The sequence below is a fragment of the Thermobia domestica genome, chromosome 18 (assembly GCF_964235325.1).
Source record: "Thermobia domestica chromosome 18, izTheDome1.hap1.1, whole genome shotgun sequence".
Taxonomy (NCBI): Eukaryota; Metazoa; Arthropoda; class Insecta; order Zygentoma; family Lepismatidae; genus Thermobia; species Thermobia domestica.
In genome coordinates this window covers 32,292,185-32,312,289 of record NC_137471.1, presented here as the reverse complement: position 1 = coordinate 32,312,289, position 20,105 = coordinate 32,292,185, and the positions used below count along the sequence as shown (strand labels likewise).

Genomic DNA, 20,105 nt, shown 5'->3' with positions numbered 1-20,105 from the left:
TACAAATTTTAACCCATTTGTTTCTGAAACCTATCTTTTCTCATTAAATAAAGGCTGTCCCATTAAGAACGCAAATTTTGAGTGCGTTATAACATGTAAATTTATTGATGAAATTAAGTGATTTACATATTTTTGCAGTGTATGTTATCTGTGATTAGGTATAAAATATGATATCACTCAAATGTCCTCCACGACTCGGCAGGCACATTCTCGTTCTTTCAATGAAATTTTCCGTAACTTTTCGGCATATTTGCGCCTCTAGTTCTGAAGTTACACTCTGAATCTTGGCCGTGGTTTCTTGGCGTACACACGAGATTTCAGATCCCTCCTTCATTTATTTATTTATTTATTTATTTATTTTCTTTCTTTCTTTCTTTCTTTCTTTCTTTCTTTCTTTCTTTCTTTCTTTCTTTCTTTCTTTCTTGCTTTCTTGCTTTCTTTCTTGCTTTCTTGCTTTCTTTCTTGCTTTCTTGCTTTCTTTCTTTCTTGCTTTCTTTCTTTCTTGCTTTCTTGCTTTCTTGCTTTCTTTCTTTCTTTCTTTCTTTCTTGCTTTCTTTCTTTCTTTCTTTCTTGCTTTCTTTCTTTCTTGCTTTCTTGCTTTCTTGCTTTCTTTCTTGCTTTCTTTCTTTCTTTCTTGCTTTCTTCTTGCTTTCTTGCTTTCTTTCTTTCTTTCTTGCTTGCTTGCTTGCTTGCTTTCTTGCTTTCTTTCTTTCTTGCTTTCTTACTTTCTTGCTTTCTTTCTTTCTTGCTTTCTTGCTTTCTTTATTGCTTTCTTTCTTTCTTTCTTTCTTGCTTTCTTTCTTTCTTGCTTTCTTGCTTTCTTGCTTTCTTTCTTTCTTTCTTGCTTTCTTTCTTTCTTTCTTGCTTTCTTCTTGCTTTCTTGCTTTCTTTCTTTCTTGCTTTCTTTCTTTCTTGCTTTCTTGCTTTCTTGCTTTCTTCTTGCTTTCTTGCTTTCTTTCTTTCTTGCTTGCTTTCTTGCTTGCTTTCTTTCTTGCTTTCTTTCTTGCTTTCTTTCTTTCCCTCTCTCTCTCTCTCTCTCTTTCTCTCTCTCTCTCTCTCTGGGATCATACAGATGCGCTTATATCTACATATTAAACGAATTTTCAAAATACGAGTTGGAGTCCAAAACTTCCCGGAATTTTGTTGTAGCTCTCTAGTACCACACATTTACTTAATCGCCTTCAAAGTAGACACCTTCGGAACACACACTTGCTCCACCTCTCCTCTGATTGCTAGAAATATGGACGAAAGGCCTCTTTTGGTATCTTAAGAAGTTCAGCCGCCGCGTTGGTTTTGATGGGTACCGAATCTCTTTTCCTTAAAGCATTATCACTGTAAGCTGACTTTAAGACTATTAAAGTAGATATCTAGAGTAGATTTTCCCAATTTATGTAAAAACTTGAATGTTGGCGCGTTGCTCAAACTGCGACAGTGCACCAATTGATCACCACATACTCCTCCGTTTAGATACGCTACACGTAAACTGACTGTTATGACCATGGGCGCCTGAAGAAAATTTACTAGGGGAGGCTCAAATCCCTGGTTGCTGTATTACGTTTGGTATTTTTTTTTTATTTGTTTTAAGAAAATCTTAAGAAATTTAATACATTTTCGTAAGCCAGAGGGGGGGCTCGGGCCTAACCCTGCCCTCCCTTTCGGGCGCACATGGTTATGACCTGTTCACACTTGTCACATTTATAATTTCGAACCTAAGGACTGTGCTGTACAAGATTAATTATGATAGCAGCACAAATGCCAAAAATACAACAAGATTCCGGGAACTTCTTGGCTGCTTCTCGTAGTCATTAAATTTCTAAGAGGCGCTTATATTCGAATAAATACAATAACTTCTATATTTCGTAAAGATCTGTGAATCCGTGTGAATAATTTCAGTCCGCGCTGAGTTCTTTTTCAACACCTGTTGCATGAGATAGCTAACAGGTGTTTATAAACCACCTAACTCAGATCGAAATTATAACAGAAAATCTTTACGAAATATAGAGATAAGTTATTTCTAAGTCATTGTATAGCAGAGTGGATTGATTTAAATCACTCTGATTTAAATCGCGATTTTAATCAAGATTTAAATCACTTGATTTTTTTAATAAAAATCGTTGATTTAAATCAAATTCCGAAATGAATTAATTTAAAGTGAAAGTAAGTAAAATCCCGTTTCTCTTCTATTATTTCGATTATGGAAGACAATAATCATAATACAATGAGACTCAAATGTATGTAAGCACAGTATGAAAACGATTACAATGTAGGGAACGAACAGGGAAAATCCCGTTTGAACGGGTTACGGGTGAACCCTGCTTTCTTCTCTTTGTAACACAAGGTTTTAAAATTTCTATTGCAACGGGGAAATCACCATGGACATTTAAGATGAAAACTCTTTTGTGTCCACGTCTATTTGTTTGTTTCCAGATAATAGGGGCGTATTTAGAGGGGTCCGATCCCCCTCCGAAACAAAAAATAAAAATTGATTTTAAAATTTTTGGTGAAATTTATGTACCAAATACATAAAGTTCCTCGGGATCGTAATACGACAAATTTCGGATGCGTTAAAATATCGAATAATACTTTTGATAAAGTGGATACTTGACCTCATTGCAGAACATGCCGCGATCTGCGAGTGATCGCAGAAAATTTGCCGCGCCTGTGCAGGAAAAATTGTCAGAGGAAATAAAATAGCCAACAGAAAAGTATAAAAACGTGCCTGCTATGTACAGATGTCTTAAATGCACGAACAACTCGTATTTGAACTGTTTTTCACGTCACATAAAGCATATTTTAACAATCACAAGTGTTTCTTCTGCTGGAACTGATCATCTTGATTTTTTTATTTTGGAATTCCTGCAGAAAATTTTTGACTTACAAAAGCTCATCGCATAAAGACAGAGAAAGTTCTGCTATCGGCTAATATATAGGATCAGAAAACGATATTCACGAAGAAATTAAATATCGACTAAAAGCAGGGATTTCATGTTATTATTCAGTTCAAAATCTCTTATCGTCGCGAATTGTGTCGAGGAATTTGGAAGCTTTAAAATATATTAAACGATAATTATGCCTGTTGTGATGTATGGTTGTGAAACATGGTCGCTTACGCTGAGGGAAGAACGCAGACTGAAAGTAATTGAGAATAAAATCCTGAAACGAATATTCGGAGCCAAAAGGAACGGAAATGAGGAATGGCGAAAATTTCATGATGAGGAACTGCATAATTTATACCGTTCACCAAACATTGTTAGGGTCATCAAAACTTGGAGGCTCAGGTGGGCAGGACATGTAGCGAGAATGGAAGAAACTAGGAACGCTTTCAAAGTTTTAACTGGAAGTCCAATCGGAAAACGACCATTAGGAAGACTAGGCGCAGATGGGAGGACAATATTAAGATGGATCTCGCAGAAATAAGAATACAAAATAGAAACTGGATTCAGTTGACTAAGGATAGAAGTCAGGAGAGCTTTTGTGAACATGGCATTGAACTTCCGGGCTCCATAGGTCATAGAGTGAGTTAGTTAATTTTAGAGGAAATTTATGTACTTTATATGTATTTCGAGCCGCTAGCTAGTACCAATTGTTTAAAAATATGCACCTGCCAAATATCAGTAACTTTGGTGAAAAGGAAAGTGTCATGTTGATATACATTGCTGTACTTTTTCCTTAATGCTTAAGAAACATTGTTTGGGATTGAAATAGGTTAACGATTGGGAATTAATTCAAAATTAAAACCCAATATTTTCAGTTAAATGGCATAATTAACATTTAATACTAATTCCTAATGTTTTTTCTTCAGTTCGCAACTTGTGTTATACGAAGAAAAAGATTTGATTTAAATCAAAAAAATCGATTTAAATCAAAAAAATCAACAAAAATGATTTTTTTGAAAAAAATCATGATTTTTTTACACCCTGTTGTATAGTTATTTGAGAATGTGATTTGACACATATTTATATAATTAGTAAACATTTTAAGAGGCGCCATCACGGCGAAAATAAAATAGCGCTAATTTTACAGTAATTATGTGATATCTTCAATTAGATAAAAGATAATCGAAATGTGGAACAAGATCGCCCTCGACAATATTATTTTACATGAGATACTTTTATCACGACTCACTGATCTGCTTTCGATTTCCAGCCATTTTGAAAATCGGCATTTATTTTCGCGTTTCTAAATGGCTGCAAACGAAAAGCTACTAGGTGATTCGATATAACGGTATCTCATGCAAAATAATATTGTCTATGGCGCTCTTGTTCCACATTTCGATTTTCTTTTATCTATTTGAAGATAATGTATAATTACTGTAAAATTAGCGATATTTTAATTTCGCAGTGATTAGGCCTCTTAACAACGTACTGTTTCCAGATACACTTTAAAATTTCTTAATTTGGTGGCCCAAGATCATTCCGAAGCCAAGGGATATGGTGATGATGAGATGAATGATAACGTGGAATGATGATAGTTTTGGAAAGGGGAGAACCCGAAGAAAAACCACGCACAGTGTGTTTGTCCACCACAAGAGACACATCAAATTAGGAACCCACGGGCTCTACCACTGAGCCACCGTTGCCTCTGCACCACTTTAATGGTGCAGTAGTAGATGGTTTAAAAAACATTGTTGTTCCAGTACAAGGGATTCAGATTAACAAGAGTTGAACTTGACACAAAAATAAATAAAAAATAAATGAAATTCCTAGAACTGGAAAAAAAAAAGTATGAGTTTTTCAGAGCCGTGACGAAAGCAACAGAGATTGCTGAAAGAATACAGTGCAAATACGATGGTAATTAAAAAGTTTTGAGTCCTAAGGAAACTGTAAGAAGTACAGATTTCATAATGTCTTAATTTTTCAAAATAATCCCCTTGTACATCAACATTCCTGCTCCAGCAGTGCAGAAGCACCCTTATATAGACATAAATCTTTAGTTTGTGACCACAAGAACTCCTCCATGGCTGTAATGTATCAGTATCACTTGCAAAATGTCGTCCTGCCTGCCTTTTTTAAGATACGGGAACAAGCGGGAGTCTGAGGGGGACAAAATCTGGTGAATAGGATGGATGAGGAACAAATTTGCATTCATGAATAGTTGCTATGACAGCTATTGAAGTGTGGCCTGGAACATTGTCGTGGTGGTAGATAATTCCCCTAGACAGCGCTTGTGGCTTTTTTTCTTGGGTTTGAACTCCCGAGTGTATTGTCTTGATGGTGTGACCCCTTTTTCAAGGTTATTATAATTAATCAGTGTCATATCCTGACGTTCCTTTCAACTACAAGTACTTTGTAACAACCCTGTACTTAATTTTTTCTACTTTCTCAACTTTTGACGTAGACTCATTTCAAAGAAGAGAGAGAGAGAGAGAGAGAGTGTGTGTGTGTGTGTGTGCCCCCCCCCCCCCCAACACACACACACAAAGTAGAACCATGACAAAGTTTATACTATTATGAAAGAGACAGTTTTTCTGTTCTAGCTTATTTGTTTCTAGTTAGACTTAAAACTTTTCATTCACCCTTCGTAAAGTGCATTTTGACGTAATAAGTTGTTATATTTTTTCTTCGAATTGTGTTCTTGGCATAACTAATTATTTTCGTTGCTTTTATGTCTCTTTCAGATTCCACAGGCCATGACAAATGCAAATATTAGGATTTGAAACCCCTCTTCAAGAGAAACCAAGGAATGCTGCTATATTCCAGATTGATCGCATATGTTCTCTGCAGGATCGTGTAAGGTGTAGACAATGATGGAGGCAGTGCCATGATGGTAGCTCTCCTTTGATTTTATCATCAACATCAGAATCATTGTCGTAGTCTTCCTTGTATGGAAACTCAACATTTATCTTCCTTTAAAAGAAAGAAAAGAAAAAGCCTGCCTGCCGGAACTGAATCCGCGAACAGAAGGATGGCAGCATATGGATAAAAAAGAAGATTGTGATTTTTTTTTAATGTTAACAAGAAACAATGTGAACAGTGTTGCAAAGTACACTAAGTTAAAATAGTGAATAGTTTTGTGCAAATAATTGAAAAAAAAAAATGTTATTTTGTCTGTAAATAGGAGAAGAAAGAAAAAATAATAATGTACCCTTTGAAGAAAAGAAGAAAACTATATATATATAAACCTAGTTACATATATAAATATAGTGCATTTTTTCGGCACAAGAAATAATTTTTGTGTTTAAAAGTGAACTTTTCAAATGGCTTTGCTCAAAGATTCTTTTGTGAAAGGCTTTTGAATATGCAACAGAAAAAAAAAGAAAAAGATAACTGCAACTAAAGAAGAATGAATGAATAAATTGAAAAGAAGTGGGAAAGAAGAATAATTTTTTAAAAAAACGATAGAGAAGCGTATCATATTGTTACATATACTTTTTCTCCCTCTTCCTTTTTAACTGTCCAGCATTATTAAAAGTCGTTATTTTTTTGAGGTAGTGACTTAATAAAATTAAATACTATATACATAATACAAAGATGGCCATATTTAAAAATAATAATAATAATAATATCGGCAACAGGAACAGTTGTCCCATCTTTTTAACTAGAGCTGTGAACTATATTCTGCCGTGGATGTATTTTTTTTAGGAAAAAAAAGGAAAACTGAAAAAGAAGACACTCATTATAGCAACAGGTCCTCGGGTCATTCTTGTATACTTTTTAAATTCATATTTTTTGTGCTATTTGTATATAATTGATTGTATTACAACAAAAATATTATATAAATGAAGTGATATATTTGAAAAAAAAATGTTGTATGCATCTTTTGAAACAAACAAACAAAAATAATTTAAGTGGTATCAAATGGTCTGTTTGCTATTTTAAGCAGTGATAACAATGGCGTCGCCAGGAGTACTTGTTTCAGGGAGGGTTGGGGGCAGAGAATTTAATTTGGGAAATCGTATAGAATTATCATTATTATATTTTATGATATTCACTATGCAGTTTGTTGGCAATAACAATATTTACTTCTAAATATTCTAAAATATACGGTACGTATTTTTCCTCTTGTAAATTATGGCAAATAATGGTCTAAAAGATATCCGCTCCTAAACTTCATTCTGCCCTCTCTCCTCTTGCCATACTCACGGATGGATTTAAGAACTACGAACTTATTGTATGCAAATTCTGAAATTGGAATAGGCGTGGCTTCTGTAAAACTTGCTCTATAACGTCTTTAATATATGTGACAAAAATTTGAAATTTCGACATAAAATTTAAATTAAATTCTGCTGTTTTCTGAATATATTATCTTAGTTTAATTGTTATGATAAGTATTCTTTCACCAACAGGTATAGTAGTAAATTCCTCTGCTGATTTCTTAGCAAGAAATTATGCTCAGTTCTTCGTTTTGTCTTTAGAAATCTTTTTCTAATATCATTCATTAGTTGCAGTTTTCAATTGTCATCCACAACTCATGCCATTTTCGTGACAACACAAACTATGTCCTGACATCATCATCATAGGTGTTCTGTCATTATTGGCAGGTCACTTGTTGCAACTGAGAAGCTTCTATGCTCCACAATCTTCCGCTAACCTCTTCGTCTTCACGTACGATTTCTCTGTTTTGATATCGTCCATTAATTGCAGTCTCCTTCTCCCCTTCCCTCTTTTCTGCCACCATACCCTCGAACACGTACCACATGATAAAGTTCCTATGTCCTGACATATTATTGTTATATTGCGTATGAGTGGTGTTTCGTAATTAAAAATAGAATTAACCAGGGTGCGAAACTATCACAGTCGAAGTGATTATGGAGAAGAAGGAAAGACAGGAGTGCGTTTATATTTATATAAAGACTCTTCGCACTTAAATGCTTCGATATAGAAATTTCAGATTTTTGAAGGTTCCTGATTATTAAACTACTGTATGTGGAATTCGAATACCGCTACCATAAACTATGTATGTTACAGTAAAGTGGCATAGTCCAAAAATATGTGGTGATCATAAAAATTAGCAGATACGTCCTTTTGGGGATGCGTGATTAATTTAAAAAATGTTAGAATCAGTTTAATAAAGTTATATTCTGATTCACTTCATAATGCTTCCAGGTGTGTACTGTAGCCTCCTACACTACAAGTTCACCCGTTAACTACATACGAATTACTGTTAATTAATTTGCAAACTTGTGACAACAGAGTCACTTAATTCTCACACACCGGGTAGAGGAGAATTTTGTTCCAGAAATGTTAAGTAGAGGAAATTTACCTTCAACCCCCCAGAATTTAGCACCTTGGAATTAATCTTGCATTACTTATGTGTACTTTGCAAACAATAATGTTTCACTGGCTTACATGGTCAAGCGATCTTAAGATGTTCGGCTAGCAATCACAAGACATGTTTCCCGTTGTTTCGAATTCCGCTCAAGGCATGGATGTTAGGTATTGTTTTTTCCACTGTTTATTTCGTTATCATCATTTCATTTCTCTTAATATCCTTTAGCTTAAAGAGCAGAACTGTAGGTCGAAAACTAAATTGTAACAACAACTACTAAACTGACTCATAATTACAAATATTAACTTCGACTAACCTTGGTACAAAGTACGTCTATCATGTTAACCAGGAAAAGTGCCCGTTCTTTTAACATAGAACAGTTTGCAATCTGCAAAGCAGCAAAGTAATTCAGGTTCTCTAACTTAAGGGAGTTTCTAATATTGTCTATACTTTTTCATCTTCCAGAACGTGTGATCCTCAATCTCCCCCACTAGATGAAAATCAAAAATGGCTTCGTACACGATTAGATTTAATGATCTAGGTGTATACAAAATTTGGTGACCTCAACTGATTCCTCTCTATGCGAACATTTGATGACAGACACACATGCGTTCTTCTATATGTTACTGCAAACTTTTTATAATCATTTCACATAACATCAATCGTACTGGTGTAGAAGTGTCAAAAAGAAAAAGTTCTAGAAATATACGCAAATATTCGAATATTATGGATAAGAACAAAAATTGCACTCTTTTGTTAAAATTTTTGGCAATTATAAAACGATATACATATACCAAGGTTAGTCAAAGTAGACACAACGTTTCAAGCCTACATAAAGTTCGTTTTCACGTTTTTTAAAGGAGAATATATATTTAAAATAGAATAATTTTCACGTAATACCAATATAACACAAATTTTTACTACAGAGTTAAGTTATGGATTTTTGTATTCAAATAAGAATATCCGAATTAAAGCGGTCACTGGGACCAGGGCTGGACCCAATTCTGGATGTTTTCGAAATATAAGAGAAATGCTGCCAATTTTGAATCTGATAACTCTGAAACTAGATAATATGGTAATATCATAAAGGGATAGGAAGAAAAATTACTTATACGTGAGACAGATCCATCTAGATTTTCTTTTTAAATTTTGACGTTAATTTTCGTTCTTTTTTTATTCTCTTCCATAACAAGATGAGGACTCCCACGTAAGTTCGAAACGTTGCGTGGATAAGTCTACGTTTAATTTCTTTGGACAGGATTCTGTTCAATTCCTAAAAGTTCATGCAACGTAAAAGTTTGCTGATCTCTTTATTCGCCTGTTTAGAAGAAACCTGGCGAGGCCATTGAATGTTGGAGAAAATATTGTTACATACCCGAGTTATTTCTATTAAGTCATTCAATTTGTGTGGATGCTAGATATTCATTACTATTAATTATTATTTGATAAGATGAATTCATTTCTAAGTTGATTATGAAAGGTATCATCAAATATATATTTTTTTTTAAATATAAAAACTCGAAAGGTCAGTTACTGTACCAAAGCTATGGATGTCTGGTATTATAATTATTGCCAAACAGTATTTGCCACAGAAAGTGAAATCCAAATATGAATGGTCCTTGTGCTAAACTGTCTTGCTATTCCGCTGTTAAATAAATAAAATTAATTCACACTTCTTAATGCCATTTTTTAAAAAGAAATTAAGTATTAATATAACAGTGAAAAAAGAAACGCTTTTCAGTTAGAGAAACATATACAGTAACACCTGTGTAAGTTTCTTATCGTTGAATCCGCAAAGTGACGGAAGTTATAAGATATGACAGTATTTCTATCAAAATGTGGTCAAATTCACAGAAAAAGCCAGCTAACGTTTTTATTTTACATCGCAATTGTTGCTAATTGGCCAACCTTAGTTTCTCAAAAATCGTTGAACTTAAAATCGAAATCGACTACTTACGGAATAATAATAGTAACATTGTTATCTCTTTATATTTGCGCAGATATACGATCAACTTAGCAGGTTTTACTGTATATACAAAGGAAAAAAATAAAATTTGTGAAGAATTGTGATTTTGTGATAAAAAAAAAAAATAATAACTTAATTAAATCGATCTTTCAGTAATGACAATCTTGTATATCAGTAATTGTGCAAGCTCGATTTGATTTTTTTGGCTATTTAACTTATATAAATTAAACAAAAAAAAAAAAACTTTTGTAGATAATCATGTACAAAGAAAAAAGCTGAATATTTACTGTAGTTCATATGTAAACAACTTTAGTTGTGCCCTTAAACTAAAGTTTGTATGAATTAAAAGGAAAAAATGTTTTAGTATCCAAGCAAACAAAGAAAAAAAAGCAATGGTTATTTAGATATTATACATTAAAAAAAAAAAGTTCAGGTGCACTGGTTGCACCTGCCATGTTTAGTTTGTATTTATAATACATTGTACAGACTTACAAGGAAAGAAAAAAAATACTTTACATACCACTTGAAAATGCCTAGCGCATTGTGTCTATATATAGATATGTATATAATTAATATACAGACACTATATAGATTATATATATATATATAAATATATATATCCAATTTATACCTGTTTTAACAATAAGAACAAAAGTCTTCCAAATTCGACTCGTTATTTTTCTCAACGCATCCACTACTCTCTCGTGAGTATTTGTTTGTTTTTATTACGAGGAGAAGTCAAAAAGTAAAGGGACTTCGAGAAAAGATACATTTATTCTAATGATTGAAGACTGAAACATAGAAAAGATACATTTATTCTAATGATTGAAAACTGAAACATACATTATTTTTCTACATAATCTGCCTGCACTTCAATACACTTTTCTCAACGTTTCATGTTTTTTTGTCGGAAAAAAATTTTCGGTTCCACCTGTAACCAATTTTGCCCCACATCAATGACTTCTTTGAATTCTTTCGGGGCCCGCCATGCACACACTTTCCGAAAATTTAGCCGGTCGTGTAAGATGGAATACGCTGAACCATGACTGATATGTAAAGTATTGGCGATTTCCTCCACTGTGATTCGTGTGTTTTCCATCACCTATCCTCAACGACTTTCAAATTGTCCTCAGTCTTTGACGTCGATGGCCTGCCCGAGTTTTCCTCGTCATATAAAAAGTTCTTCCTTGTTTGAAACGCTCTATCCATTCATAGATCTTGCTTCGCGATAAACAGCTGTCACCATAGTGTACTTGCATTCGACGAATAATTTCGCAGGTTTAACACCTTCCGCAAACAAAAAGCGAACCACTGCCCTCTTTTTCTCCTTGGTGCAGATCGACAATGGAGCTGGCATATTTAAGGTCTGCTGCACTCCAAAGACTAACGCGGGAATAAGAGTGACACGTTGCATAGAAGTATTGAAGACGACACTTATTCAGCGCTGGATACTAGCAGTGTTACCAAACCCTAGTACGAAAAATTACAGGTCCCTTTACTTTCTGACTTTTCCTCGTATTTCCAGATGTTATCAACAACAACAAAAAAATCCCTGTTACTTTCAGGGTATTTTTTAACAAAAAAAAATTATTTTTAACCTTGGTTGTCATGTACTGTGGACATTGGCTCTAAACAAATTTTATATTAAAAAAAAATAACAATTAAAAAAAAAGTTTATGAAATCCGAAATACTCTCTCTTCAGAACAAAACACACGGTACTATGTAAGAATATGTGATATTATATATATACATATAATGTAAACTGTATACGGCAATTATTTTATAAAAAGTTGTCGGTTGGTTACTGTTTCAGAGACTTTGTTCTTATTAAATATTTTTAATGAAATATGAAAAAAAAAAAGAATCGGAGATCATAATAAAAATATTCCTACGACATTGATTAACATTCATTCATTGATTTAGGTGGAGTATTATTTTTTATTTATTTATTTTATTTAATAGTTGACGGACAGCTATCTTAATTACAGTGTGTTTTGAAAGAAAAAAAAATGTTTATTTTTCTAACTCATAATTATGACTTGAAGGTTGATGGTTTCTCTTTCCTTCCACCATTTTTTCCCGGTACTTCACTGTTTAATTGCGCTACATCCTGCTACGTCAGGCACGCCTAGACCTTTGTGTAGACCAGGCTCCGAACTGTCAGAACTTCTATCTTCTACAGACTAGAGTAGGGTTGCCAACTCTGGAAAATTAAAAAAAAAAAAAAAAAACGGTACCCGCTCAAAATGCCCTATGATATAGGTCTAAGTGTGAAGTATCTCTTTTCGGACCCATCTATGGGAAGGAAATGTACTACCGTGAACAGAAGTGCATTAGCACCTGTATTCTGCATATGCTTAGTACATTCACTAATAAGCTTAATACTATGCTATAAATGAGATACTAAAATCGGCATTGACCACTTTATTGTATTTACCAGTAACTGCCACGTTAAAACTATCGAAACAGATGAACAAAAGTATATTAATCTTTACTTGACAATTGTGGATTTACAAAATGAAATTTAAAGTTACACTTCAATTACAGGAAATTGCTTTAAGAAGTCCTTTTTCAATAAATGTATAAAATTCCTTACAAGTAAATTTTAAATTTTCCCTGTTACAGTTCATGTCATCTCTTTAAAATTATCTAAGCTGATGAACAAAATATATTAATCGTTGATAGATGGTGAAAGTTTTGGATTTACAGAAGAGCATCATTGTCAAGGGACAGCCTCTAAGTTGAAAGTTCGGTGTTCTGCTACACCCAAGCCCTCGGAGAAAAGAGAGAATGGTCACTCAGTGATAGAGCCCTCACCTCTGGTACGAGAGATCCCTGGTTCAATCCCTGTTTGTGTAGAAAACATCGTGCGCATGGGTTTTCTCGGGGTTCTCTCGTTTACTTCCACATTCCTATTCCACTAATGATTTCACTTCCGTTAATTATCCTTCGTCTTTAGCCTGCAGGGCTTAACTATGGAACGTGCAACGAGAAATTTCACTATCCGGACCCCTCGGAAAGTTGCGTTAAACCAAATCGAGATATTTCTGACATAAGAATAATAAATATTAAAGAATTGATAGGTTGAAAATGTTGGAGGAAACGGAAAACCACGAGAAAACTCGTGGACATCTTCTCCACATGAAATTTATCAAATCAGAGAGCCCATCGTATAAGAAATCAACACACCTATTACTGAGGTATTATTCCCCCTTCTCGCACTCTTCAGAATGTTGCTTTGAAGATGAAGTGTTATACGTTATTTTTCGTTAAGTTGATATGAGAGGAGAAAACTCAATATCTCATCAACTGGCTTCCTTTGGATATGATAGCTGTCAAAATATTTAAAAAGTACTATGAAGCAAAATATTAAGTACTATTGAGATAGTTTAACCCGAAAAACATTTGACCAGAGATAGCAACCAGGGCCTACAATTGAACGGTATTCACCAGGTTATGGCATATGCTGATGATCTAAATTTAATAGGTAATGATAGGAGAACAATAGAAAGAAAGGCAGAGATCTTATTAAACGCTTGTAGGGACATGGGTTTAGAAGTAAATGCAGATAAAACTAAATACATGGAAGTGCGTCGGGACCGAAATACAGCAAATTATGAATGCGTTAAAATATTAAATAGTACTTTTGATAAAGTGGATAGTTTCAAATATCTAGGATCAATATTAACAGAGGAAAATCATATTCACGGAGAAATTAAATGTCGACTAAAAGCAGGGAATTCGTGTTACTATTCGGTTCAAAATCTCTTGTCGTCGCGAATTCTGTCGAGGAATTTGAAGCTTAAAATATACAAAACGATAATCATGCCTGTTGTTTTGTATGGCTGCGAAACATGGTCACTTACTCTGAAGGAAGAACATAGACTGAAAGTATTTGAGAACAAGATCCTGAGACGAATATTCAGACCCAAGAGGAACGGGAATGGCGGAAACTTCATAACGAGGAACTACATAATTTATATGGTTTACCCAACATTGTTAGGGTCGTCAAGTCTAGGAGGCTTAGGTGGGCAGGTCATGTAGCTAGAATGGAAGAAAGTAGAAACGCTTTCAAAGTCGACTGGAAGACCAATCGGAAAACGACCATTAGGAAGACCTAGGCGCAGATGGGAGGACAATATTAAGAGGATCTCGCAGAGATAGGAATACAAAGTAGAAACTGGATGCAGTTAGCTAAGGATAGAAGTCAGTGGAGAGCTTTTGTGAACGCGGCCTTGAACCTCCGGGTTCCATAGGCCATAGAGTTAGTTAGTATATAAAGATGCTTAAATTAAAGTCGACACGTTGAAATAATCCTCAGCCGGCTTCAAAGGAAGTGAAATTCTAATGAAGTAACCCAAATGTTTCTTTGTTACATGAGAGGGATTTCAAGAAGTCCTGGTAGTTGAGAGTGATCTTCTGGTTGACCTGCTGGAAAAGAAAGCAATATTGCAATTTTTTACGCTTTTCTACAGAAAGTGATGTACAAATTTAGTCAACTCGTTTTTCATCTTTATAGCTCGATACTTAATATGTTGTATTACTTTAAAAGGACTACTTCGGTGTTTTTTATGTTAGTGATACTGTTATTATTATGAGTCTATATTAGCAAAATATATCCATTTTAATACAAATTTAGCGAGAGCAGCAACGCGACTGTCGACACCGCACTCATGTCGTTTCTGGCTTCCTTTTGAGTGTTATAAGTGGTTCGGTGGAAGCCGAATCTGAACATGGCAAATTTATATCAAGTAACAAACGATATCTTAGAGACATTCATTTTTGCTTTTCCGTTGTTTTGAAGCTGATTTTTAGAAGTCAGTCAACAAGAACTTCTTGAAAGATTATAGGCGTTAACGATGCTGTTGTCTACAAGATGGTACCTTGTTATGAAAGCGGTTCCCACACTAATTAACACAGCGTGATAGATTGTATCTCATTTTGAAAGCAAAGTAGCTTCCATACTAATTACCAAGGGCTCGGAGCTCCACCAAATTTTATGAAATCTTGCGCTAACAGAGAGGAAACGAAATGACACACGTGCCTGCCAAGGGATCGGGAATTAGTCTGACCATTGATTTTAAGTAATACAAGCAGGTTGCACACATAACAGCAGTCATGGCTCGTCCACTATCGAAGAGAAATGAAAGTATCGAAGCAGTTTGTTCGCGTGTGTGTGTGTCGTATGACTTTAAAGTAGGCCTGTCATCTGCCGTGAACGAACGCACCGCCAGACATTGGTTCCAGAAATTCCGTTCGGGTGATGTGAGCCTTTGGGATAAACCTCGCAGTGGACGACTACATGTGTTGGATGACAAGGCCCTGAAAGCAGCCATCGATGGGGACAGTGGTCTAACGTGGTATGCATTTGCTTAAAGATCCATGTTTCCACTGGAACAGTCAGACTACACCTGCTGCATGGAGTAGGGAAGTCGTACAAGTTAAGCAAATCAGTACCTCACACACGTCGGCAGCCAATAAAGAGTGACAGCCAGTTTGTCCTTGTTCACCCGGTACCTGAACACACCCATCTTTGATCGCTTGCTCACTGGTGACGAAACGTATGTCTTCTATGACACTCTCAAGAGTACCAGACATTGGTTGTCGCCACGTGACCATGTTCCTCACATCTCAAGACCACTTCTGCACCTACGAAAGTTTATGCTTCTTGTATGGTATAATCGTCGGCAAGTGGTGCATTACTAGCTCCTTCCATCTGGTCAGACTATCACTGTTGACCTCTACTCAGCAGTTGCAAAGGGTGCACCGTGCATTGCGGCAGAACGAGCTGGCAATGGTGAATTGCAAGTGTGTGTTGTTCCTGCATAACAATGCCAAGCCACATGTGGCAAAGAGAACCTGCAACTTGGCTGGGAGACACTCTGCCATGCACCATATTCAGCGGATCTTGCGCCAACAGATTACCGCCTGTTTCATTCCCCCGCCCTGGGAAATTCTTCGCAAATGAGGGAGACCTGCGGAACGCACTCACGGACTTCTTTGTATCCACGACCGCCAAGTTTTGTCACCAGGGTATTGTGCAGCTGAAGGAAGGTTGACAAAAGGTGTTGGATGCTGATGGAGATTGCTTCGAAACCTAAATGTACACATCATCCTTTTGTATTTCTCTGTATTTATCACTATTCTAGAATGACAAGAACTTCTTTGATTACCTTGTACTAATGCGACAATATAAAAAACTTGCTGAAACTATGAAATTTTACTATTTCCATCTAAAGGGAAATTACGAATTATCTTTGGTAAAAATAAAACAGCTTTGGAAATATAGCGATAGGAAGCAGAGACCTTTATAGTGTAATGAAGTTAATAGAAAAAAAAAAAAATATTTTGTACTTTTTTCGTACCTTTCGAAGTACTTACGTTCATGCTCTTTAATATTCCTTCAATTCTAGATCCAATATAATAAAATGTATTTAAATAAAAAAGGATACAAAAGATTCAGAGAACGTAGATAACGTAAAGTTCCTTACATCCTTTGAAATTATTGTTGAAGTTTACTCCTGTTCCCTCTCAACATTCGTATTTTTATATATACATATAAAGCTATTAAATACTATTAAATAGAGTGAACCACACTGCTGTGATTTTTTTCGCGGTAAATATACTAAGCGGTCAGTCACGAATGAAAACACACTAGGAAAAATATATATATGTGCGGCCTGTCTACCATGTAACTATTAAACATGCCTTTTCTTACTTCCAATCATAATTTTATTCTCTAGACTTCTTAATAGTGTTTTTTTTTTTTTTTTTTTTTTTTTTTTTTTTTTTTTCAGAATCTTACGATTTCATGTAATTATATGATATTTATATTATTTGTCCTTACAACATATAGGGTCTAATCAGTATCACCGGCGGGAGGTCAGTGGTTCGGATTCTATATTAAGCTGTAAGTCCACGTCTCATATAGCCTAGCTACTGAAAGGGACACTAAACTAAGAATAAATTCAAATCAAATCACATATAGTCAGTATCGTCAATACAACTTGTTTATCCTGCATTCCAAGAGATTAACTATAATCAAGTTAGAGGTCTGCACGGGCCGGAACTTTTAGCCCGTGTCCGAAATAAGCCCGAATTACAGAAACTTAATAGTTAACGCAAAATTGTGTTTTTATTTAGAGGTATCTGTATTTTTTATATTATTATATGAATTCTCTAAAGAAAATGATCACTTGTATAAATTCCATCTTCCTTAGCCTCGGTGCATAATTGTGGGACGTCAAACTAAATATTTCATTTCATTTATATAAATTCTCGTGAAATTGAAACATGAACACTCTAAATATTTTTTAAAAAATGCCAATATGTGTCAATTCTCATGCAAATGGATATCTACTGAACTCACTCAGATAGTCCTCAGAGCAGTCATTGTTAAATTGCTGTGAAGAAAAAAAAATGGAATTCACTCTCTGGCTTCTCAAACTTTCACTCACAGATAAGGTAAGTATGTTTGTTTCTGTTAGTTTTTCTCTCCACTACACAGTTAACTTTACTGCACAATGATATAACAGATTTTTTAGTGTGGGCGTCTCAAGTTACAATTTTAGATATGCTTTAAAAATTCTCTAGAAAGAACGGTCCGATAAATATCGTTGTTCAGTATATTTTCAAAGTTAGACCCGAGAAATATAGTTGTATATTTAAAAATGCGGGCCCGACCTGAACCCGAGGTGATTGCTTTGTAAGCCCGAGCCCTGCCCACGGGCCGTGTGCAGACTTCTAAATCAAGCTCAGGTTGCATCAGTATGTACATTAGGGTGGGCCGAAAATGGCCGAAATTTTTTTTTAGAAAATTAAGATTGAGTATCGTGCAAAAGTTGTAAAATGTTATATTATGTTTCCTCACCAAAATAGAGCCGGATAAAAATATATTTAACCGGGCCCCGGGGGCCAAAAAGAACGTTAATTTTGAAAAAAATGTTTCGAGTAGTGAAAATATTATTGAAATATTCTTTTTCAGAAAGTTAAGTTTGAGTACCATGCAAAAGCTGTATAATATTATGTTATGTTTTTTTTTTTTTTTTTTTTTTTTTTTTTTTTTTTTTTTTTTTTTTAAAGATAGTTGTGAATATTAAAAATATTATTGAAATATATTTTTTAGAAAGTTAAGTTTGAGTACCATGCAAAATTTATAATGTCATGTTTCCTCGCCAAAACAGCTGGATAAAGAGAGAATTAACCGAGCCCCGGGAGCCCGAAAGAACGTTAATGTTGAAAAAATATGGTTGTGAGCAGTGAAAATATTATTGAAATATTTGTTTTCAGAATTAAGTTTGGGTACTGTGCAAAAGTTGTATAATGCTAGGTTTCTTCCCCAAAACAGAGGCAGATAAATATATTTCACCAGGCCCTGCGGGTCCGAAAAGTGTTGTTTTTAAAAAAATATATAGCATTATTTTAAGTATGTATAGAAAATTGGTTAAGATTCCTAATACTTTAACTTGACCCCAGGTTCTGATCTGATGTGCAGCTCTTCGTCTGATTGGTGTTTAGTAGATATAATAGTACGGACACAAATACATAAGGTAAGATTAAAAAAATTGACCAACAAACACCAAACCAGCCCAGAACTCACCACTGGAGGTGGCTACACAGCGAGTTCCTCCCACCCACCTTCCTCTTACTTAAAGCTCCTTAGTTGAATCTTGGAACAAAATATTGAGATTTATGTTCGAAGCTTGGTAGAATAGGTAGCGAATATAACCGTCTCGTGCAACACTATCGCATACTTCTGAAGAAGATTACTACCTTTACACACCTCTTCAAAGCCTCTGTGTGGAAGGGGAACGTAACAAACTGTGAAACCTCCTCTTTTCCACAATCATTTCGATTAGTTCTTCTGTTGATACGTTAGCCGAAATTGGAGCTTTCGTTACTATTACTTCTGACCAATCGGTCAAATCGATATAATCCGCATATTCTTCAGTGCTTTGCCTACTGTAATTGTCAATTAGAACTATAGTTTGTATTTTCGGCCATCAAAATAGACCCTTAAAATTAGTAGTCTTACACTGTAGACGGTTTCTTTTTTCTCTTTCTTTTTCTTTTTTTGCTAGTTTCCTACGGATTTTGTTTTTATCTACTACCTTGTCTTGATTAGTTATGTTCAGTAAATTTATATCTTCTAAAACAGCGGATACAATTTTAGCAGCCGACCTATTCGAGACACCTGTTAAATCTTTTGCGGTATTCATTTGTTTAGGATTCACTATTGTTTATTTAGGTTTCTTTAGATTTTATTCTCTAAACGATAGCTCCATGCGAACTCTTTATCGCCTGAATTCGGGGTGGAAGCACTTAATATATTTCCAAGTGCGGGATTGAGGCTAACGATTGTAACCTTATTGTATTTGGTACCGCAGCATCATAATCGATCTGTGTGTCCTGCTTTCTTTTGAGCCTATGAGTTTCTGCTTCATCTACATTGCAACTCGTCATTTGTCTCTGATTTCTCTGATCTAATATGAACTCCCACTCCAAAAGCAGTATTTAATTTGATTTATCACACTTACAGATTAATCTATCGCAGCATTTGCAAGAGAAAATACCAAATAACTTCTGAGCACCGTTCTTAAATTTCTGTAATTTGGCTCTTAATGGAGGTATCTTGTTTCTTAATGGGGTTAATGATCGTTTGCATTTTGAGTTGTAATTCAAAATCATATGCTTAATTCGAAGGCAAGACAATACAGGAAGAAAGGCTCGCAGCCATATCGTTTCTAGTTTATTTGGATTCAGCAATGTAAGCGCCGCCTTCGGAAAGCCAGTGTTGTGCATTTTGCATCCAGATGCGAAAAAGTGATATTCTCTTAAAGTTTGAGAGTTCTGACTGGGCTCAACCATAGCCGTCTTTAGGAAGGCCCCGGCCTTCGGTGTGGCAACGCTGTTCCCCACACCACTCGACGT

At 35.0% G+C, this 20,105-nt stretch overlaps 1 protein-coding gene across 7 annotated transcripts in view; it reads left to right on the top strand.

Moving 5' to 3' along the window:
- LOC145675432 (phosphatase and actin regulator 2) overlaps positions 1 to 12,071 on the top strand; it is an 850,331-nt gene extending 838,260 nt beyond the window's left edge. For all 7 annotated transcript variants that reach the window (XM_081745850.1, XM_081745845.1, XM_081745844.1 and 4 more), the window contains one exon: positions 5,618 to 12,071. In XM_081745850.1, the coding sequence (XP_081601976.1) occupies positions 5,618 to 5,633 (16 nt within the window). In that variant the 3' untranslated portion in view covers positions 5,634 to 12,071. The remainder of the gene's footprint in view (positions 1 to 5,617) is intronic.
- Positions 12,072 to 20,105: the final 8,034 nt, after the last annotated feature.